This window comes from Amblyraja radiata, chromosome 12, assembly GCF_010909765.2.
Source record: "Amblyraja radiata isolate CabotCenter1 chromosome 12, sAmbRad1.1.pri, whole genome shotgun sequence".
NCBI lineage: Eukaryota > Metazoa > Chordata > Chondrichthyes > Rajiformes > Rajidae > Amblyraja > Amblyraja radiata.
Genome location: NC_045967.1, coordinates 13,585,109 through 13,609,779, shown reverse-complemented (window position 1 = coordinate 13,609,779; position 24,671 = coordinate 13,585,109). Strand labels below are relative to the sequence as shown.

General features: G+C 45.4%; 1 protein-coding gene across 3 annotated transcripts in view; it reads left to right on the top strand.

Moving 5' to 3' along the window:
• Positions 1-24,671, top strand: part of nrk (Nik related kinase) — a 266,045-nt gene that overhangs the window by 209,131 nt on the left and 32,243 nt on the right. For all 3 annotated transcript variants that reach the window (XM_033030272.1, XM_033030271.1, XM_033030269.1), the window contains 2 exons: positions 5,442-5,585; positions 13,656-13,790. In XM_033030272.1, coding sequence (XP_032886163.1) covers positions 5,442-5,585; positions 13,656-13,790 — 279 coding nt within the window. The remainder of the gene's footprint in view (positions 1-5,441; positions 5,586-13,655; positions 13,791-24,671) is intronic.

Here is a 24,671-nt window from a genome sequence, read left to right as displayed (position 1 = left end):
GCCTCATTATCCCTTCGGGCAGACCTTGATGTAGAAATAAATCCCGATCTCCCTTCCAAATCATTTATCAATTACTTTAAACTGTGATAGACACAAACTGCTGGAGTAACTCAGCGGGTCAGGCAGTATCTCTGGAGAAAAGGAATGGGTGAAGCTTGGGATCGAGACCCTTCTTCAGACCGGTGCAGTCACCTTACCTGAGTTCCAGACTCGGCTCCAGACCCGCAGCCTCCACCACTGAGACCATTTCTGCCAACCCGTACCTTTATAACAGCCCTCGCGGGCCTCCACTAGCGATTCTGCCGACCCTCGTCTCTCCACCGCCCACCAGCAAGCCAGAGCTGTCGCCCCACCTGAGCTCCTTCTTCAGACTGGAGCCGTCACCTCACCTGAGTTCCAGGCTCAGCACCGGGCCCACAACCTCCTCCTGCTGAGTTACTCCTAATTTTGTGTCTATCTTCAGTGTAAACCAGCATCTGCAGTTCCTTCCTACACTTTAAACTATGAGCTCTACTTTTAATTCTTCTGACCCCTCTATTTACTTTATCCAGCCCCCCCTGATTCATTATTAAGAACACAGGAAACTGCAGATACTGGAATCCTGAGCAAAACACAAAGTGCTTTAGTAACTAGGCGGGTCAGGCAGCATTTCATTGAAAAGTACAGCATGGAAATAGGCCCTTCAGCCCACCAATTCCATGCCGACTATCGTTCACCCATTCACACGCGTTCGATGATTATCCCACTTTCTCATCCACTCCGTACACATCAGGGGCAATTAACCCACCAACCTGCACATCTTTGGGATTTGGGCGGGAATGGAAAGGCGATGTTTTGGGTCGGAACCTTCTCAAACAATGGTCTCGACCCGAAACGTCACCTATTCCTTTACTCCAGAGATGCTGCCTAGCCTGCTGAGTTACTCCAGTTTTTTGTGTCTATCTTTGATTCATAATTAATATGATTTTCACAGCCTGGTTGTTTTTACACTTATTTACTGGGCAGAATGGGAAGGATGGAGTTAAGAATAAAAGAGAAAAAAAGGAGAGAAACGGGGAGCCATTTATTTTGTCACCATTCATCTGCTCAGGAAGTGGTTGCTGTTATAATGCAGGAAATGGTGCTGCAAGCAGCAGTTGCTGAAAATAGATCATGTTTTTAGTGTGGGATAAATACAGTGAGCAGGGCCCTCACAGCATCAGCTCAAGGGTGTGCAGGGGACATCAATGGGGGATGCCATAGTCATATAGCACAGAAACAGGCCCTTCAGCACATCCAGCCTGTGCCAACCATCAACAACCCATTTACACTAAATCAAAGCGTTACAGAGTCGTACAGCACAGAAGCAGCCCCTTTGGCCCAACTTGCCAATGCCAACCAAGATATCCCATCTGACATAATGTGCTCTCATTTTCTTACATGTTCTCAAGAAGGCCATTTGGCCCACTGGGTCTATGCCAGCTCTCAAGGCATTCAATAGACAATAGGCAATAGGTGCAGGAGTAGCCATTCGGCCCTTCGAGCCAGCACCACCATTTAATGTGATCATGGCTGACATCCCCAATCAGTACCCCTTTCCTGCCTTCTCCCCATATCCCCTGACTCTGCTATTTTTAAGAGCCCTAGCTAGCTCTCTCTTGAAAGCATCCAGAGAACCTGCCTCCACCGCCCTCTGAGGCAGATAATTCCACAGACTCACAACTCTCTGTGAGAAAAAGTGTTTCCTCGTCTCCGTTCTAAATGGCTTACTCCTTATTCTTAAACTGTGGCCCCTGGTTCTGGACTCCCCCAACATCGGGAACATGTTTCCTGCCTCTAGCATGTCCAAACTCTTAACAATCTTATGCACCTGTCCCACTTAGGAAACCTGAACGGAAACCTCTGGAGACTTTGCGCCCCAACCAAGGTTTCCGTGCGGTTCCCGAAGGTTGCAGGTGGTTGCCGGAGGTTGCAGGTAGTGGAAGCAGGTAGGGGGACTGACAAAAACCTCCGGGAACCGCACAGAACCCTTGGGTGGGGCGCAAAGTCTCCAGAGGTTTCCGTTCAGGTTTCCTAAGTAGGACAGGGGCATTATATGTTTCAATGAGAACTCCTCTCATCCTTCTAAAATTCAGAGTGTACAAGCCCAGTCGCTCCATTCCCTCAGCATATGACAGTCCCGCTATCCTGAGAATTAACCTTATAAACCTATGCTGCACTCCCTCAATAGCAAGAAAGTCCTTCCTCAAATTAGGGGACCAAAACTGCACACAATACTCTAGGTGTGGTCTCACTAGGGCTCTGTACAACTGCAGAATGACCTCTCTGCTCCTATATTCGATTCCTCTTGTTATAAAGGCCAACATGCCATTCGCTTTCTTCACTGCCTGCTGTACCTGCATGCTTACTTTCATAGACTGATGAACAAGGACCCCCCAGATCCCGTTGTACTTCCCCTTTTCCCAACTTGACGCCATTTAGATAGTAATCTGCCTCCCTGTTTTTGCTACCAAAGTGGATAACCTCACATTTATCCGCATTAAACTTCATCAATTCCTTTCAGTCCCATTTGCCTGCCTGTTTTCCTTTCACCTACTCCCTCTCTCTGCTTGGTATCAGATTATACTTGTTCTGTGGGATGCCTTCCATACTTTTAAAGCTCAATATAAATTTGAGGTGCTCCTGTAATAGAATCTCATCAGAGTAATTCGGTACTTAATTTCAGTTGCAAACTAATAGATGTGGTTAAATCAGTGTGGAAGAATCATTACATTATGCTGGCATCGCCTAGAGGCCTTCAATTGGATTATGGTTTGTTAATGTGATCTTCCGTAAATGTGATTAGCGACTCCTTGTATCTGTTCTCCATGGATTGATGCTCTATGTGTTCCATGGGCACCCCACCGTGACAGGCAGATCAATGATGGAGTCATTTGGTGAATAAGCTTCCAGGAGAGTTTCTGCAGCAGGGAATAAATTGTTCATATATAACGCTGTGGCGCAGTGGTGCAGCTGCCCCGGGCTCGATCCTGACCACGAATGCTGTCTGTGTGGAGTTTGCACGTTCACACTATGACCGGGACGGTTTCCTCCGGGTGCTCCAGTTCCCTCCCACATCCCAGGCGTGCGGGTTTGTAGGTTAATTGGCCAGTTCCTGCGCTGTACTCTCCTATGTTCGATGGTGTTAACAATGCAGAGTCCAGCAATCATGATAGGATACGATAAGATAGCTGGCACAATGGGCTAAGTGTTCGGCTGGCGATCGGAAGGTAGCCGGTTCGAATCCCGCTTGGAGTGCATACTGTCGTTGTGTCCTTGGGCAAGACACTTCACCCACCTTTGCCTGTGTGTGAATGTGTGTGAGTGATTGGTGGTGGTCGGAGGGGCCGTAGGCGCAGATTGGCAGCCACGCTTCCGTCAGTCTGCCCCAGGGCAGCTGTGGCTACAGAAGTAGCTTACCACCACCGAGTATGACTGAGGAGTGAATGAATAATGCGATGTAAAGCGCCTTGAGTATTAGAAAGGCGCTATATAAATCCCATCCATTATTATTATTATTATTATAGAACTTTATTTATCCCAGGAGGGAAATTGATCTACCAACAGTCAAAAAACACAGGATACATGAAACTTGAAATTAAAGTGACGAGTGGAAAGGATTGGGGATGTGCAAAGATTTGGGAGAGGGTTGGGTGGGGTGGGGGTGGGAGTCAGTCTATCCCACGACAGAAGGGGGAGGAATTGGAGTTTGATAGCCACAGGGAAGAAGGATCTCCTGTGGCGTTCTGTGCTGCATCTTGGTGGAACCTGTCTTGCTGAAGGTGCTCCTCAGGTTGACCAGTGTGTCATGGAGGGGATGAGCTGCATTGTTCAAGGTGCTCTGCAGTTTGAGGAGCATCCTCCCCTCACTACATCATGAGCGTAACCAAGGCAGCAGAGAAAATTTATACCCACTCACAAAATTGGAATTTGCATCGTCTTTTTAATAATTTCTACTTGGATCACAAATAAAGTAGGTCTGTGTAAAGGGCCTGCCCCACTTGGGCGTCATTTACGCGTCATTTACGCGACATCATTAAATGTTGCAATTTTTCTCCTCTCGACTATCTTTTTACTCGTGGACATTTTTTGTCATGCTGGAAAAAATGTCCCGACCTACCTGATGCCCCGAGTACCTGCGGCTGACATAACGAGCCGCTACGGACTATATCTACGGACTCCTACGGACCCGTTACGAACATTCTCTGAGTTTGAATCAAGGGGAAAACTCAGGAGAATTTGTGAGCAGCTCGGGAAAGTGGGATAGGCCCTTAAATCTGTGCCACACTTTTGTTCCCTCGACACAATTCTCAACCAGAATCCTATCTGCCTGCTCAGAGGGATGTAGCAAACACCATTGCAGAATCTGCAGAGGCATAGGATCTTAGACAATCTTGATCAGTCATTTATATAATATGTTGTTTGCAAGATTTAATGTGCAGGTTAGCAGCCTTTTATAATTACTTCATATTCCTTTGAAATAAACAATTAAGGATATTTAATGAAATACCTTAAGAAAACAAGATAAAATATAACTCCCTGCTTATTTTTTAGTTTAGGGATACAGCACGGAAAACAGGCCCTTCGGCCCACCGAATTCGCACCGACCAGCCAAACCCACGCATTAACACTACCCTACACACAATTTACACTTATACCAAGCCAATTAACCTACAAACCTGTACGTCTTTGGAGTGTGGGAGGAAACCGAAGATCTCGGAAAAAACCCACGCAGGTCACGGGGAGAACATTCAAATTCCGTACAGACAGCACCCGTAGTCGGGATTGAACCCGGGTCTCCGGTGCTGCAAGCGCTGTAAGGCAGCGACTCTACCGCTGCACTACTATGCCGCCCATGAAAAAATGTTATTTTTAATTTTTCAACCAATTAAGAAAAGAAGGATGTTATTTTCCATTACTCATTCATTGAATTGTGTGGCCCAGTGGTGCAGCGGTAGAGTTGCTGTCTTACAACACCAAAGATTTGGGTTTGATCCTTACCTTGGGTGCTGTCTGTTCAGAGTTTGTATGTTCTCCCTGTGACCGCGTGGGTTTACTCCGGGTGCTCCGGTTTCCTCCTGCATTCCAAGGATGTGAGAGTTTGTAGGTTAATTGGCCATTGTAAATTTTCCCCAGTATGAAGGGTGGACAGGTACCTGGATAGGAAAGGTTTAAAGGGATGTGGGCCAAACGTAGGCAGGCACGACTCGTGTAGATGGGACATACTGGTCGGTGTGGGCAGGTGGCCTGTTTCCACATTGTACGACCCTATGACTCAATGATGCAGAACTGGTGTACGGGTGATTGCTGGTCGGCATTCACTAGATGGGCTGAAGGGCCTGTTTCCCGGTTGTATCTGTAAACTAAACTAAAGTGAAAGTAACAAATATAATGGTGCAGTAAACTACTTTTCATCTTTACAGGAGTTAATCTGCTGGTGGGCACTGAAAATGGACTCTGGTTACTGGACAGAAGTGGACAGGGCAAAGTGTATTCCCTCATCACCCGAAGACGCTTCCAACAAATGGATGTGTTGGAGGGACTGAATGTACTCATCACCATATCAGGTCGGGGATATTTTTGAGTTTATTAATTGTTTTACAAATAGAACTGAAACAGTAATGTTGTTGCTCAAACCCGTGAACTAGTTCAGCTCACCATGATGGGAGCACAGTGGTGCAGCTGTTGAAGCTGCTGCCCCACAGCCCCAGAGACCCAGGCTCGATCCAGACCTCGGGTACTGTTTGTGTGTGAAGTCTGTACCTTCTCCCTGTGACCACATGGGTTTTCTCCGGGTGCTCCAGTTTCGTCCCCCCTCCCCAAGGCGTGTGGGTTTGCAGGTTAATTGGCTTGTGTAAATTCCCCCCAGTGTGGGGATAGAACTAGTGTATAGGTGATCACTGCTCGACTTGCCTCGTTGTGCCAAAGTGGATGAGGAAGTGGGATAGCACAGAACTGGTGTGAAGGGGTCAATGTGGTGTGCCGAAGGGCCTGTTTCCATGCTGTATCATTCAATCTATCACTGTTAAGATGGGAACCGTGTCAGGTACAGTTTTGTCTTTGAGTGTGATGATCATAATTGAGCCAAACAATGAACCAAAAAATATTCTGGTGATTGGATAGTCTCTGTGAAGACAGGGAAAGTCATTGTCAGCTGGACAGACAGAGAAACATAGAGGCAGTGACAGAGCGAGAGAGAGAGAGAGAGAGATTACGCAAGGCAGAGAGAGAGATTGGTGGAGACAGACAGAATCAATATTTCAAGTCAATGTCCATTCATCCTGAAAGTTAACATTGCCACTTGGTCAAAGCAGCATCAAGGTCAGTTTTCAGATTTCCACCCTCCATAGCATTTTACGTTCGTGCCTCACTTTAAAGAACTTACAGATTTTCTCAATAAAAGGCAGCCTTTACACTTTAGCCAAGAAGTAATGTACATTTTAATTCCTTTGTCCTTCATTCCTCTGTCAGCTCTTGCTAACAAAGTTTCCTGCCATCTCTCTACAATATCATCTACACACAAAGTGACTATCTCTAGTCTCTCGGCGCTGTGGGGCAGTAACGGTAACGCAGGGACAGAGTTGCTGCCTTACAGCTCCAGAGACCCGGGTTCGATCCTGACTACGGGTGCTGAGTGCGTGGAGTTTGTACGTTCTCTACATGAACGCACGGGTTTTCTTTGTGTGCTCAGGTCTCCTCTCACACTCCAAAGATGTACAGGTTTTTAGGTTAATAGGCTTAGGTAAAATTGCTAAAATGTCCCTAGTATGTGGGATACTGTTAGCGTTCAGGGTGATCGCTGGTCAGCACGGGCCAATGGGTCTCTTTCTGCACTGTATCTCTAAAGTTAAATCCAAAGTAAAGGCCCCTGTCAGATTCCAAATGGATCCTTATCCATTTCCAAGACATTCACTAAAAATATCAACTTTTCTGCTCGTTATATTCAACTTTACAATGGTCTGTGTTGAATTGCATCTGCCAGTACATTGTCACAATAATCCATTTAGGGTCAGGTATTTGAAGCTATGCAAGCTGACTTTTTCTGTGCAGTAGCAACTGAGATGGACATACATAATTTCCCATGGTCTGTTTTTTGCTCTCTCCTTGTTCCATCAGAGTTTGCCTGCTTACAACATTGGCTCCTCAAGTGTTGCATATCCCAAATCATTCTACCACTTTATCATGCTGTAATCACAATTACACAAGTGTGTCAGAGGTTGTATTTTCTCCAAGCTCACCGCTTGCCTTCTATTGTCAAGTTGAGTAAAGAACCTGGTGGCGCAGCAGTAGAATTGCTGTCTTACAGCGCCAGGGACGCAGGTTCGATCCTGACTACGGGTGCTGTCTTTGCGGAGTTTGTTCATTCCCCCGTGACCTGCGTAGGTTTTCTCCGAGACCTGCAGATTTGTAGGGTAATTGGCTTGGTATAAATGTAAAATTGTCCCTCGCATGTAGGATAATGTTCTTCAATCTGAAGAATGGTCCTGACCCGAAACGTCACCCATTCTTTTTCTCCAGAGATGCTGCCTGACCCGCTGAGTTACTCCAGCCCTTTGTGTCTATCTTGCAGTTTTTATGTAGTTGGCTGCAATCCATCTCTACTCTAATCCTATTTCTGCATTTTCACCATACCAATGGGTTAAGTATAACAGTCCCTTTATTTTGAGCTTGCAAAGCCTCTCTGTGTGTGGTGGCTGTTTTTGTTCTGAGAACTTTAGTACTCTCAGTCTACTTTTTTCACCTTTCAAGTTCCCTCAGGCATGTTCAATAACACTCTGTTTTAGTATTAGTTTAGTTTATTGGGGTTTCTTAAGGGGTTGGACAGGCTAGATGCAGGAAGATTATTCCCAATGTTGGGGAAGTCCTGAACAAGGGGTCACAGTTTAAGGATAAGAGGGAAGTCTTTTAGGACCGAGATGAGAAAATCATTTTTTACACAGAGAGTAGTGAATCTGTGGAATTCTCTGCCACAGAAGGTAGTTGAGTCCAGTTCATTGGCTAGATTTAAGAGGGAGTTAGATGTAGCCCTTGTGGCTAAAGGGATGAGGGGGTATGGAGAGAAGGCAGGTACAGGATACTGAGTTGGATGATCAGCCATGATCATATTGAATGGCGGTGCAGGCGCGAAGGGCCGAATGGCCTACTCCTGCACCTATTTTCTATGTTTCTATTCAGTCAGAGAAAAGACTATACTTGAATACAAACAAACTGTCCACAGTGTACAGATAAAAAATAAAGGGTGCTTTTAGAAAGGAGATGAGGAGGAATTTATTTAGTCAGAGGGTGGTGAACCTGTGGAATTCATTGACACAGATGGCTGTGGAGGCCAAGTCAATGGATATTTTTTAAGGCAGAGATTGACAGATTCTTGAATAGTGCAGGTGTCAGCGGTTGTGGGGAGAAGGCAGGAGAATAGGTTTGTGAGAGAAAGATAGATCAGTGATGATAAAATGGTAGAGTAGATAAAGCTTCTCTAACTTATGACTGCACGCTAGCTGATGAGAGGACCATCCAGTTGCCTGATAACAGCTGGGAAGAAACTGTCCCTGAATCTGGAGGTGTGCATGTTCACACTTCTGTACCTCTTGCCCGATAGGCGAAGAGAGAGTGACCAGGGTGAGACTGGTCCTCGATTATGCTGGTGGCCTTGCCGAAGCAGTTTGATGTGTATAAAATCAATGAAATGGAGGCTGCTATGTGTGCTGGTCAGGACTACATCTGCAATTTCTTGAATTTTGGTTCCCTCCGAACGAGTTTCCACTCTGTTGTATTTGTCTCCATCTACTGGGGAAGTCCTGCTTCTATTCTCCATACCATTTCATTTTCCAATCATCCCATGTATTCTCAAGTTGAGAAATCCCTCCTTTCCATTCCCATTCTGACCTTTCTATTCTGAGCCTCCTCCATTGCCATAGCGAGGCCAGACACAAACTGGACGAACAGCACCTCATATTCCGCTTGGGTAGCTTGCAACTCAATGGTATGAACATTAAATTCTCCAATTTTAGAGAATTAACCTAGAAGCACCTTTTATTTCCCCCCCCCCCCCCCCCTTCCCTGTGCCCCATCTGGATGTGAACCCATTTCTCCTTTTCCCCTCCTCCCCATCCCTTCCACCTACATTCCTTCCTCTGGCTTCACATCTCAACTATCTTCTCTCCTTACTCTTTATCTCACTTGTCATCTCATTTTATGCCTTTAGCCAACCGTCTGTCAATCAAAACGTCACCTTATCTGTATCCACCCATCACTCGCCAGGCGTTGACCTGCCCCCTCCTCCTTCTCTCTTCCAACTTTCTATCCCCTAATATAATCAATCTGATGAAGGCACCTATCCATACTCTTCAGAGATTACGCCAGACCAGCTGAGTTACTCCAGCACTTTGTGTCTTCAATTGTATACCAGCATGTGGAGTTCCTTGTGTCTGGACTGAATGTATGTCTTACTCACCACGACCTTATTTATAAAATTCTACCCAACAGGTGGGAATCTATTAACGTACTCTTAACTTTCAATGGAATTGCCATCACAGAGATCCCACCAATATCCTGGGTCATCAGAAAGGAAGGGAGTTTGGTTTGCGCGATGATCTGGGCTCTGTCCACAACTTTCTGCAATTTCTTGCGGTCTTGAATGAAGCTGTTCCCAAACCATGCTGTGATGCATGCCAATAAAATACTTTCAATGACGCATGTGTAGAAGTTGGTGAGAGTTGTTGGGGACATGCCAAACTTCCTAAGCCTTTAGAGAAAGTAAAAGCATTGGTGTGCTTTCTTGGCCATTGCTTTGATGGGCTCCAGAATGTGGTTCACCACCATGTTCTGAAGGACAATTTATAATTGTTGATAAATATTTAAATTGCCAGTGACACTCAAAGATGAATCAAACAATTTTCAGATTTTGTTAAAATGTGAATCCAGGACTTTTCCATACCAGTAATTTGGTCACCTCCTGTTGAATAATAGCCATCTTTCTTTATCTTTAGAGATACAGGGTGAAAACAGGCCCTTCAGCCCACCAAGTCCCTGCCAACCAGTAATCACCCCATACACTAGCACTATCCTACATACTAGGGACAATTTACAATTTACAGAAGCCAATTAGCCTACAAATGCGCATGTCTTTGGAGTGGGGGTGGAAACCCAGAAAAAACCCACGCGGTCTCAGAGAACGTGCAAACTCCGTACAGACAGCACCCGTAGCTAGGGTTGAACTAGTGTCCCTGGTGCTGTGAGGCAGCAGCTCTACCACTGAGCCAATGTGCCGCCCATTGGTGCACTTGTCATCAATTCTCTTCCTATCCTCCTCTCTCTTCATGCTTCCACTGCCCTCTCGTGGGTTAGGGCCGTCCGCGATGCTTATCTCAGTACTCAGTTGACCACAATGTACCTGACTTTCAGAAGGTTGTGAGACGTGTCATTCCTAGGTATGGTACAGTTGTCTGGAGTGTGTGATCACTACAATTCTACTAATATACTGGTCAGCCACTTCTTCTGCCTTGCAAGTAGAATGTTGAGGTCATTTATTTGTTCTTGATTAGATAAAGCCGCAGCTCACAGCATCTGAGACTCCGGTTCAATCCTGACCTCCCATCCTGTTTGCGTGGAGTTTGCACGTTCTCCCTGTGACCAATTTCAGTTTTTTGAAGAGGGGACTATGTACCTGTCCCCTAGGTCTGACCGTTGTACAGTATTGACGAAGATTGATGAGGACTGCGCATGGAAACAGGCCCACCGATTCCATGCCGACCACCAATCACCCGTTCACACTGGCTCAAAGTTATCCCACTTTCTTGTCCACTCCCTACACACCAGGGGTGAATTTACAGAGGTGCCAGTTAACCTACAAACCCGAATGTGGGAGCAAACAGGAGTACCTGGGGGAAACTCACGTGGTCACAGTGAAAATGTGCAAACTCCATACAGACAGCACCAGAGGTCAGGATTGAACATCTCTACAACCTGCTTGTGCTGTCTCTGCAATAACTTATCTCTGCCTGGAATTACTTCTAATTTGATTTGCTCTTCTAATGATAAACACTTAACAGGCAAAAGCTGAATGTTAATCTTCCACACTTATTAATGCAACCTCATTAATATTCCTCATACAGCAGAGCATCTGATTCGCATTACATCTGGTGCTGTAGCAATGCGACCAGCTGGTGGGGCTAGACACCATGCAGGGAACATTGCCACAGTCCTCACACACTGCAAACTGCCAAGCATTCCTATGAATATTTAGACATAGCGCATGCATTATGAATGCTCATTCCTGCCCAACATCTGGTCATTGATTTTCATTCCTGCAGCAGGAACTGTGGCTGCCCTCCAGTCTAGTGTCAAACCAGTTGTTTAGTTTAGATTAGAGATTCAGCGCGGAAACAGGCCTTTCGGCCCACCGAGCCCGGGCCGACCATTGATCCCCGCACATTAACACCATCCTACACACTAGGGACGATTTACAATTTTACCCAAGCCAATTAGCCGACAAACCTGTACGTGTGGGAGGAAACTGGAGCACCCGGCGAAAATGATGGAATTAATGCTTTTGGTGAAATTTAATGAAACATGCGCAGAGTGGTCCGGAATAACTAGCGCATTTCTGAATTTTAACAAGTCTGAACTGCTTTGAGGCCCAAAACTCAGTTGAAATTTGATTAACTGGCATTAGTTGGGAAAGGACACACAATGAACTGTACGTAGACAAAATGTCAGAGTAACTCAGTGGGTCAGGGAGAATCTCTGGAGAAAAGGAATAGGCGACGTTTCAGGTAGGAAGCCTTCTTCAGATATAGTCAAGGAACCGTAGATGCTGCAATCATGAGTAAAACACAAAGTGCTGGAGGAACTCAGCAGGTCAGACAGCATCTCTGGAGGACATGGATAGGTGACATTTCCAATCCATATCCTCCACTTCCTTCCTGTAATGGGGCAAGTTTCTTATGTGTTCCTCTTTTTGCATTGCCCCACTTCTGATCATGTTGTAAGCTCTAAAACGTTTAAGTCCTCTGCCCCTTCACCACTTTTACTTCCTTTACTTCCTAGGGGGCGGCACAGTGGCACAGCGGTAGAGTTGCTGCCTTACAGCGCCAGAGATCTGGGCTCAGTCCAGACTACGGGTGTTATCTGTACGGAGTTTGTACATTCTCCCTGTGACTACGTGCGTTTTCTCCGGTTTCCTCCCTCACCCAAAAGACGTACAGGTTTATAGGTTAATTGGCTCAGTAAGATGTAAATCTGTCCCTCGTTGCCTGTAGGTTGGTGTGTGGGATGGGTGCAGCTGAGTGTGGACTCAGTGGACCAAAGGGCCTTTTGCTGCACTGTATCTCTAAAGTACAGTCTAAAGTCTAAGATCACCCTATGTTCTTTAGGACACCAGTTCGGATGGCTACTTATCTAGCTTTGTGTTATTTCCTTGCCTGAATACATGCCTAGCTCTGCGAGACCAGTACATAAATGCATTGTGGTTATTGACCACCTTCGAACATTGAGCAGTGCAGCACAGGTATAGGCACTTTGTCCCTCATTAACTGTGCTGAACATGATGCCAAGATAAACTAATCTCATCTGCCTGCAAATGATCCATATCCCTCCATTCCTGGCATATCCATGTGCCTATCTAAAATCCTCTTTAACTCCACTATCATGTCTGCCACCACCAACACCCCTGGCAGCCCGTTTCAGACACCCACCTCACTCTGTGTAAAGAAACTGGCCCCACACAAGTCCTTTGAACTTTGCCCATCTCACCTTAAAACAATGGTCTCTAGTCTTTGACATCACCACCACTCAATGTCAAAAATAAACTTGCCCTGCACATCACCTTTATAATTCCCCCTTCTAGCTTTAATGCTGTGCCCTCTAGTCTTTGACATTTCCACCCTGGGAACAAGGTTCTGACTCTCTACCCCATCTATGCCTCTCATAATTTCCTACACTTCTATTAGGCCTCCCTTCAGCCTTGAGCAAGGAATTTTGTGTGAAAGCCACAGGATAAACAATTCGAAGACCCTCTCTCCAACTCTTTCCTGTTTGCGTTCAACCTTTCCTTTATTATGCGTTTGCAGCATTGACAACACTTTTGGGAGTTTGTGATAAATATTCCAGGTGCTTGGACTTGTGCAATTGGAATTCAGTAAAATTTAAATGAGGGCTTTAAATGCAGCTTCCTGCAGGCTCGGATATCTAAAATTATTCAATCACATCCTGCATAACAGTTGTGTGTGGTAGTGGTAGATTTGTTACCTTACAACGCCAGAGACCCGGGTTTGACCCTGACTACGAGTGCTGTCTGTACAGAGTTCTCCCTATGACCCTGGGTGCTCCAGTTTCATCTCACACTCCAAAGCCAGACAGGTTTGTAGGTTAATTGGCTTTGGTGAAAATTGTAAATTGTCCCTATTGTGTTGGATGATGCGACTGCATGGGGATCGTGGTCAGCATGGACTCAATGGGCCGAAGGGCCTGTTTCCGCACTACATCTCTAAACTAAACTATTTGGGTTTCCAGCATCTGCAGTTATTTTATTTGCCCCTTAGCTGTGAATCTTGGGCCGATCGGGATCAATATGTTCCATTGGCCAGGCTCAGAATTGGCACAGGCCCTGAGTTCTCATTGTAATGCTGTTCAACCCACAGGGAAAAAGAACAAGTTGAGAGTTTACTACTTGTCATGGCTTCGAAACAAGATCCTGCATAATGACACGGAAGTGGAGAAGAAGCAAGGATGGGTGCCTGTTGGCGACATGGAAGGTTGCGTCCACTACAAAGTTGGTAAGCATTGGCCATCTGGAGAATGGGCTATTTACTCTTCCTCTCTTTGTCATGAGTTGTTTAACAATCTTACGAGGATGCAGAACGGGTTTACCAGCGTGCTGTGGAATACATTGCCACAGAGGGCTGTGGCGGCCAAGTCAATGGATATTTTTAAGGCTGAGATGGACCATTCTTGATTTGTATGGTTGGCCGGGGTTAAGGGGCGAAGGCAGGAGGAATGGGGTTGAGAGGAAAAGGTAGATCAGCCATAATTGAATGGTGATGTAGACTTGATGGGCCAAATGGCCCTTTTCTGCTCCATGAACGTATGAATGCTGTCTGAATGAGTGGGTATTAGCTACATGGAGACGTTGGACAAACTTGTATTGCTTTCTCTGGAACGTCGAAGTTTGCGAGCTGATAGAAGTATATAAAATTATGAGAGACATAGATAGAGTAGACAGTCTGAACCTTTTCCCCCAGGGTGGAAATGCCAAAGACCGGAGAGCATAGGTTAAAGTGAAGGGAGAAACGTTTAAAGAAGGTATGAGGAAAGCCTTTGATTGATTGATTGATTGATTGATTGATAGACTTTATTTGCATAGAGAGTCCAGAATGCGCTGCCAGGGGTGGTGGTGGAGGCAGATATGATAGTGGGTTTTAAGAGGCTTTTAGATATACAGGGAATGGAGGGATATGGATCACATGCAGGCAGAGGAGATTAACGAAACGGCTATACATGATTACAGTCAAGCCGTCCACAGTGTACAGATGCAGGTAAAGGGCATGGCATTTGGTGCAAGTCCAATAAAGTCCCATTGAAGATAGTTCAAAGAACTCTATTGAGGTAGATGGGAGGCAGCAGAGTTAGTGTAAGAAATAGTGCTGTAGAAATACAGATTTAAAAGAGCGGCGCGATTGTAATGAATGATAGCAGATGAACGTCTGGGGCCGGCACACCAAGAGTCGCCTGACTCTGGCGCCATCTTGGAGTATCTCGTACACTGTACATCCCGCACCACAAAACAACACATCAGCAGAAGAGCAGTAAGTTTCGGTCGGTGAGTGGTGTCATTTGTGAGGGTTTGTATCACAGTGTCGAGGACCCCAGGTATCAGAGCCATGGAAGGGGAGCTTGAAGGCTCATGGATCAGAGCTATTTGGAGCATGGAGATGCCAGGAGATCTTGGATTGAGATGTTTAGGTTCAGATTTATTATTGTCACTTGTACAGTGCAAAGCTTTAATGTAATTAAAGGGGACTGCAGATGCTGGTGTATAACAAAATGACCATGCTGACCAAGATGCCCCATCTAAACTCGTCCCACCTGCCCGCATTTGGCCCACATCCCTCTAAACCTTTCCCATCCATGTATCTGTCCTAAAGTTTTTTAAATGCAATTATAATACCTGCCTCAATGACTTCCTCTAACAAAATGTGTAGGAAGGAACTGCAGATGCTGGTTTACACCGAGGATAGACATAAAATGCTGGAGTAACTTAGCAGATCAGCAACTCCAGAGAAAATGCATGGGTGACGTTTCAGGTCTGGAACCCTCTTCAAGTGGATGAAGTGCTAAGCTTTGTTTTGCATGCCACCCAATCAGATCAGATAATACTAGACAAAAATAAAATCATGTCAAACTCAAGTAGAATAGATAGTGTGAAGGGAAGGATACAGAGTGCAGATTATAGAGCAGGGTTGATCCAGTAATTACCAAGTCAGAGAGAGTGTCAAACAATGGCGACTATGTTTACAAGATAAGAGGGTACGCACATAAAAATGAGTTGTGCAGGAATATCTTTGTACACAGGAGATGAATCTCTGGAATTCTCTATCCTGAAGGATATGGAGGTTGAATCATTTTAAGGGATCAGGAGATGGATAATATTATGAAATATCTGGGAATTAAAGACATGGGGAACTGCGACACAGGGGCACATCAGCCACTATCATATTGAATGGCAGGGCTGGCTTGAGAACCTCAATGGCCAACTCCTGCTCTAACCTTGCGATCAGTGGCAGATGGTCCTGAGGGGTATCCAGTCTCAAGAAGGGTCCCGACCCAAAACATCGTTTGTCCATTCGCCTCTCAGATGCTGCCTGACCTGCTGAGTTCCTCCAGCACTTTGATTTTTGCTCAATTAACTGAAGGCCAAACTAGTTGAACTGGCCAGCCCCTTCTAAATAGCTCTGCAGCAGGGAAAATATTGCAATTAAGTGTTGTGGTGGGGACAGATATGAGAGTGGCATTTAAGAAACTTTTGGATACGCAAGTATATGCAGGGAATGGAGTTGTGGATCACGTGCAGGTGGATGAGACTAGTTTACCTTGGCATTATGTTAGGCATGGACATTGTGGGCCGAAGGGCCTGTTCCTGTGCTGTACTGTTCTATAATCAAAACTTTGATCTGAGCCCAGTAGTCTTTGTGACCAAATTTCTGTGGAAACAACTTTTACACAAGGAATTATGTAATGGAAAATGCAGGGACAATTCGGGACCAATTACATTTCTGGGGTGGAGATATTCCAACCAGATATGATCACAATGATTTACACTCAGAATAAATTGACTTTCAAATTCCTAGTTCTAATGAAAAAGAAGTGCCAGGTGTCTAAATTGTTTGGGCTACTTTTAACATAGTGAGTTGTTGTGTCCATGTAGCCATTGACTATAAGAGAAGTCTAAGCAGGTGATGAGTAAAGAGCCTGCCCCACTTAGATCATTTTTTAGGCGACTACAGGCGATTAGGCCGGGGTGTTGCCTGTATGGTCGTGAGTAGTCTCCACAGTCGCCCAAAGAATCGTAGCGTTTTTCTGGTCGCCGCTGGATTTTGAAATGTTCAAAACTTTTTGGCCACAGTCGGCGTCTGTAGGCTTGGCGCCAATGAGCGTAACTCGCCGAAATATTGCCTATGGAGCAGGCCCATAACTTTCCAAGTGGAGGCACTCGGAACTGCAGATGCTGGAATCATGAGCAAGACCCAAAGTGCTGCACTAAGGCAGTATTTGTAGTTCAATGGTTCAATAATGCTATCGTGTCACATACACAAATACACAGTGAAATTCTTTTTGCATATATTGCACATGCTAGCGCTGCCATTTTTGGTGGCATTATTCAGAGTCCAAAGCCTGGTCGGCCCGCACGTTCGATGTACTGGAGCAGTTCCCGTGAACCGACTTCCCTTTCCTTGTTCGACCATCTATGTGTCCCAGGCAAACCTCCTGCAGCTGACCTTGAAGGCGCTGGAGGCAATACCCCGGCTCACCCTCCTACCGGCCCTTACTCCTCACGCCTGATATCCCCAGCTCCCGCCCAGCTGTGCCGACCGACGAGCTTTCAGGCGGGTTCCCGGTCCAGCGACCGATGAGCCTTCTAGGCAAGACTGACGAGCCTTCCGTGGCCGCACCACCTCAGGAAGCTCTCCGCCACATGACACCTCGGCAAGGGAAGGAATGGATAGGCATTGTATCAAGCCGGAACCCTTCTTCTGACTGAATTACTCCAGCACTTTGTGTTTTGCTCAACTTTCCAAAGGGAATTGGTTAAACAGTTTAAAAGAAAATCCTTGCACAGGTATGGGGAAGGAGTGGGGCAGTTGGAGGAATTGGTGAGCTTCACCAAGGAACTGGTTGGCCCGAGTGGCTGCTTCAGGACTGTGTGATCCCATTCCAGTCCAGTGCAAGCTTGAAGGTTGTTACTGACAGCAGACTTTGGAGATTTACACAGCAATGTGCCAAGAAAACTCTGTGTCAAAACCAGGCCTAAAGTGTTGCTACACAGCATGAAGATACCAAATAAGGCCTCAAATGCAGGAGCACTGTTAACTCTATTACATCCAAACCAAGGATTATAAATATCAAATTGGCCATTAGTCTGACTTGGTACTGAACCCCAGTGTATCAATGTAGCAGGTCAAACACTGAGCCATGTCTAATTAAGAGCCTTCTACTCTTCGAATCTTGACCAGTGTATCTCTTGTGATCGTCTCATCCATCTTTCTCTCAGAACAATTCAGAATTGGACTGGCCTCAAAGCATTTGGAATTCTTCCATCCCTGATGTTGTACATCATTTATAAACCAAAGGATTCATATTTTACAGTTGTGTTTTATTGAAATAAGATTATCCACTAGGTCTCTCATCTACAGGCCAAGATTATAATGAGTTGGAACATTTGGCTGCAAATTGTCTCTACTACTCATTTTCAACCAAGTGAAATAGATTTGGCTGGTGTACTTCATGACAGAAGCCCTGTGTAGTCCTCATTGTTTTTGAATTGCTGAAGTGTACATGTGGAGACTACTGGGGAATGTTGGCAGGCTCCGTTGTGAGAGGAGCTTCACTGAAAAGCAGCGGGAACAACAGAATTTCCTTGCATTTCCTTGATTTGTCCTCTACATTTTCATACCTCTAGTTTCCCTCTCCCCTGACTCTCAGTCTGAAGAAGGGTCTTGACCTGAGACGTCACCTATTCCTTTTCTCCCGAGATGCTGCCTGACCCGTTGAGTTACCCCCTGCATTTTGTGTCTATCTTTGATTTAAACCAGCATCTGCAGTTCCTTCCGATACAAATTTTCTTGCAATATCCCTACTGCATATTTACCAGAATGCAGCCCGTATTAGTTGCAAGGAGAATTTGGACAAATGTTTTCTCTGGTATGCCGGAGGTTGAGGGGAGACCTGATATAAGTATATAAAAATATGAGAGGCATAGATTGGTGAGACATTCAAAACCCTTTTGCCAGAATGGAAATGTTTGATTCTGTGATATTAACTTCAAGGAGAGGTTGGACAAACTTGGGTTGTTTTCTCAAGAATGTCAGAGATTCAGGGGAGACCTGATGTAAAAGTATATCATTTTAGTTATATATGAATAAAGACCATATGAAGAAAGACTGGATAGACTCGGCTTGTACTCGCTAGAATTTAGAAGATTGAGGAGGGATCTTATAGAAACTTACAAAATTCTTAAGGGGTTGTACACACTAGATGCAGGAAGATTGTTCCCGATGTTAGGGAAGTCCAGAACAAGGGGTCACAGTTTAAGGATAAAGGGGAAATCTTTTAGGACCGAGATGAGAAAAACATTTTTCACACAGAGAGTGGTGAATCTCTGGAATTCTCTGCCACAGAAGGTAGTTGAGGCCAGTTCATTGGCTATATTTAAGAGGGAGTTAGATGTGGCCCTTGTGGCTAAAGGGATTAGGGGGTATGGAGAGAAGGCAGGTACAGGATACTGAGTTGGATGATCAGCCATGATCATATTGAATGGCAGTGCAGGCTCGAAGGACCGAATGGCCTACTCCTGCACCTATTTTCTATAAAGTATATACAATTATGAGAGGCACGTGATAAGGTAGACATTCAGTACCCTTTTCCCAGGACGGACGTTAGATTAGGTGGTATTAGCTTTCAGGATAGGTTGGTTTCTCTGGAAGGCCAGAAGCTCAGGAGAGATCTGATAGAAGTACCGGTGTATAAAATTATGAGAGGCATCGATAATGTAAACAGTCAGAACCTTTTGTTCCCCAGGATGGAAATGTCAAAGATTGGTAGGCATCGCTTTAAGGATAGAGGGCAAATTTTAAAGGAGATATGCGGGGCAAGATTTTTTTTAACACAAGTGGTGGGTGCCTGGAATGCACTGACAGGGGTGGTAGTGGAGGCAGATACGATGGTGGCATTTAATAGATTTTTGGACAGGCACATGGGTATGGAGGGAATAAGGGGTACGGATCTTATGCTGGGAGATGAGATGAGTTCATCTTGGCATCATGTTTGGCACAAACATTGTGGGCCGATGGGCATGTTACTGTTCTGCACTGTTCGATACTCTGTGCAATTCAGGTGTGACTTCACGTCTGAACTTCTTGCAACTGTCCTTAATTTGTGATGTTATTTACTCGAGAAGGCTTGTTAATAGCAATCACAGTACATGTAATCATTGCAAACTCCATCAAGTTGTGAGCTAGTGGTTAACAGGGGGGAACTTCATACAATTGCTGTGTGAAATTAGATCTATGTGTCTGGATAATTGTACTGCTCCATTAAGATGTGCTGTATTCTAATTGCATGGTACATCAATTAAGGTCTTAGTAATGAACCAACACTGGCAAACTTCGATAGAGTCTGAGGCCCAGGTATTAGGTGTCAATGAATGTGGGTTATACAGGGGTTTTATTTGCATCCCAATTAAGGGAAATTTACAGAACCTAGACCAGGTACTGGCAGCAGAGGGGAGAGCTTGGGACTAGTTGGGGACAGGTTATGGTGTGGTCTGCAGGCTGGAAATTGGTTGGTAAAGTAACTTGAGGGAACTAGTGAGCAGGGGTTCAGGAGAATTTAGGAAAGTTGGAAATCCAGGTGGCATGCAGTTGGGTGTCTGGTATTCAAGGGCGGGTAAAGCTGGCATGGGGCCAGTGGAGCTTCACAGTGCTGTGGAAGTGGATGGGTGTCTTGAAGGTTAGATTCGGGAGACACAAAATGCTGGAGTATAGGGCCTGTCCTACTTGGGCGTCATTTACGCGTCATTTACGCGTCATCATTTACGTGTCACGATGCACGACGCGTGCGTTGTGCCGCACACGTGATGCGCGCATGGTGCGTGGTGACATAGGCAGTCGCGCGCGTTGCCCCAGGATTTTGGTATGTACAAAATCTTTGCGCGCCATCTGCGTGACGCGCAAATGACGCCCAAGTGGGACAGGCCCTTAACTCAGTGGGTCAGATAATAATAATAATAATAAATTTTATTTATGGGCGCCTTTCAAGAGTCTCAAGGACACCTTACAAAAATTGAGCATGTAGAGGAAAAACATGTAAGGGGAATGAAATAAATAGTAGAGACATGACTAGTACACAAAGTAAAGACAGAATTCAATACAAAACACAGTATGAGGCAATTAATGCACAGATGAAAAGGGAGGGGGACGTGGGGCTAAGGATAGGCAGAGGTGAAGAGATGGGTCTTGAGGCGGGACTGGAAGATGGTGAGGGACACGGAATTGCGGATCAGTTGGGGGAGGGAGTTCCAGAGCCTGGGAGCTGCCCTGGAGAAGGCTCTGTCTGGAGAACATGAATAGGTGATTTGTTTAGTTTAGAGATACAACGCAGAAACAGGCCCTTCAAGCCCACCAAGTCCACACCGATTAGCGATCACCGCACATTAACACTGCCCTACACAAACTAGGGACAATTTTACATTCATACCAAGCCAATTAACCTGCAGATCTATTCCTCTTTAGAGTGTGAGATGAAACCGAAGATCTCAAGAGAAAACCCACGCAGTTCACGGGGAGAACATACAAACTGATGTTTCATGTTGAGACCCTTCATCTGACTGGAGAAATCTGAAGAAGGCTCCCAACTTGAAACATCACCTATTCATGTTCTTCAGAAATGTTCGATGATTTACTCCTTCTTATTTTTGTAAACCAGCATCTGCAGTTCCTTGTGTCTTAGGTTAGACCATCGTCATGCATGCCAAGGGACAGTAAAAAGCTTTACGTTGCATGCTGTCCATCAGATTAGATATACCCTACATAAATACAATCACGTCAAGCTCAAATACAATAGGTAGAGCAAAGGAGAAGATGCAGAGTGCAGAATATAGTTCTCAGCATTGTAGCGCATTAGTTCGAGAGACAAGATCCAAAGACCATGATGGAGTAGAGGTGAATCAGACAGTACCCTAGCTTATGGAAGGACCATTCAAAAGCCTGAGAACAGAGGGGAAAATGCTGTTCCTAATTAATGGGATTTACTTAGGTTGAATCCCAGTCGTATATTCCACAACAGAGACATCTTGCCCAATAGAAACAATGACTGTTTCTTCCAGAGCAACAAGGAATAATTTGGGACAGCACGGTGGTGCAGCGGTAGAGTTATTGCCTTACAGAGCTTTCAGCGCCAGAGACCTGGGATCGATCCCGACTATGGGTGCTGTCTGTACGGAGTTTGTAAATTCTCCCCATGAAATGCGTGAGTTTTCTCTGAGATCTTCTGTTTCTTCCCATACTCCAAAGACATACAGGTTTGTAGGTTAATTGGCTTGGCAAATACATAGATACATTGACAATAGGTGTAGGTCATTCAGCCCTTCGAGCCAACACCGCCATTCAATGTGATCACCCACAATCAGTACCCCGTTCCTGCCTTCTCCCCATATCATTGGACTCCACTAGCCCTAAGAGCACTATCTAACTCTCTTTTGAATGCATCCAGTGAATCGGCTTCCACTGCCTTCTGAAGCAGAGAATTCCACAAATTCACAACTCTCTGAGTAAATTTGCAACTCTCTGGGTGAAAATGTGAAAATTGTCCCTAGTGCGTGAGTCAGAGAGTGTTAATGTGCGGCGATCGCTAGTCGGCGCGGGCCCGGTGGACCAAAGGGCCTGTTTCCACGCTTATCTTTAAACTAAACTAAACTAAATTCCATCTTGGGGCCCAGGTCCATACCTCCTAGAATGTAGCAACACAAGTAGATAGAGTGGGAAAGGAGATGTAGATAGGATAGACAGTCAGAACCTTTTATGAGAGGCATAGATATGGTAGACAGTCAAAACCTTTCTCCTAGTGTGGAGATGTTCATCACTGGAGGGAATAGCTGTAAGGTGAAGGGGATAGTTTAATGGACATGTGCAAGTCAACTTTTTCGACACTTGAGGGTGGTGGGGTCTGGAATGCATTATCTGGGGCGTTGGTTGGGGCTGAAATAATGACATTTAAGAGGCTTTTGGAAAGGGACATGAATATGTAGGCAATGGGGGGACATGGATCATGTGCAGGCAGACGAGATTAGATTGTCTTGGCATCTTGTTAGGCATGGACATTGTGGGTGAACGGCCTGTTCCTGTGCTGTACTTTTCTATGATCTATATTCTGGACCAATATCAAATTTCGACCTTCAGGTAACCCACTGAGTTCCTTCATCAGTTTGTTTTTAGCTCAAGACTTTAGTATCTGCAGTCTCTTGTGTTTCGATGTAATATAGATTTCAGGTTCATTTGAGAAATTGATCTTTAACTGACCTCAATATGCACCCTGCCATGTGGTTAGGGTCAACCACTAATACATGAGTGATTCCACCTCAGTCCCAGAGTGTAAAAGCAATCCTCAGTGCCTCTCATATTTTTAAATACTTCTGTCAGGTCTTCCCTCAACCTTCGGTGTTCCAGAGAAAACAATCACTGCTAACATTAAAAACTCTTCTTGAATTATGTTAGGACTTTATGAAATTACTTTATGATTACGATATGATTTAAGATTAGGCCACCAGCATAATCAATGACTTGTCTGACCCTGGTTACTCCCTCGTCTCCCCTCTTCCATCAGGCAAGAGGTACAGAAGTTTGAAAATGCACACCTCCAGATTCAGGGACAGTTTCTTCCCAGCTATTATCAGGCAACTGAACTGTCCTCTCACCGACTAGAGAGCGGTCCTAACCTCCCATCCACCTCACTGGAGATTCTCAGATTATTTTTACTCAGACTTTAGTGGACATTATCTTGCATTAAATGTTATTCCCTTTATCCTGTATTTGTACACTGTTGACATTGATCGTAGTCATGTATAGTCTTTCCACCGACAGGACAGCACACAATAAAAATGCTATTCACTGTACCTCGGAACACGTGACATTCTATCTATATATTACTAAAACTTTCATCTTGTTTCTATCTATCTATCTATGCAATTCCATGTGATCTCGGACCTTCGCCAAAATGGTACACGATAGCGCAAATATTTTTGCACCACTTACCTTTGTCCCGCTGTCATTCGTATAAAGTTTTGTTCAGATTAATGTTATATTTCACGTTTTTTAATTTAAAAAAGTTAATATTTGAGAAGAAATTCTTCACTCTGCAGCTATATCTGCAGCTATGACTTCACAATGCTATAATGTTGCAATCTCAGCACACTCAGTCCTGCCAGGCTGCCAGCACTGGGAAGTGCAATTGCAAGCTACAATGCTGCTATCCCTTTTTTTTATATTCCTGGCAGCATGGAGGGAGGGTGCATGTTTTAAAATATTTTAAAGTCACAGTACACTGAATTTTGAATAAGGCCACATGAGCAGCTCCTGTGTAGTTGGGGGCTCCGTGTGAGTGGTGGAATATTGCGTTGGGGAAATGGGTGAGTGGTGGAATATGGCCTTGAGGAACGGGTTGCTTTGGTGGACCAGGCCTCCAGTTGGGGAAATGGGTGAGTGGGGGAATATTGCGTTGGGAGACCAGACATCCCGTGTGACCAGGACACAACGGGTCCCAGTTGGTCTAGTATCTATATTACTAAAAGTCTGTTCTTGACCGGTTTTGGCTTTCAGTGCTGCGATTTCCGAGAGTACGCCGCCACCTACGGCCGTCATTTTTGGCCACCTCGCTCAGAGCCCCCCTCCGCTGCATGTGTGCCGAGGATTTTTTGCCCGTCGATGAAAATTGACAAAGATATTAATGTTTTTACAAAATTCCCCATTCTCTCTGCTGCCCCTGCTGGAGGGAGGGGTAGGGACTATAAAACCAGGAAGTGGTGTGCCTCAATCAGTCTCTGCAAGTGGTGTGCCTCAATCAGTCTCTGCAAGTGGTGTGCCTCAATCAGTCTCTGCAAGTGGTGTGCCTCAATCAGAGCTCTGAATGACACTGACAAATGTCTACAGCACTGTGAGTACCCTTAATTTGGTTTGAAAATGAAAATATGGTTAGAGGTAAAAAAGCACTGCCTGCAAATGGTTGTTTGGGTTTGGGTTGAAGTAAAAAGGCACTCTCTCTCCTCCCCCCTCCCTCTCTCCCCCCCCCCCCCCCCCCCCCCCCCCTCTCTCTCCTCTCCCCCCCCCTCTCTCCCCTCCCCCCCCCTCTCCTCCCCTCTCCTCTCCTCCCCTCCCCTCTCCTCTCCCCCC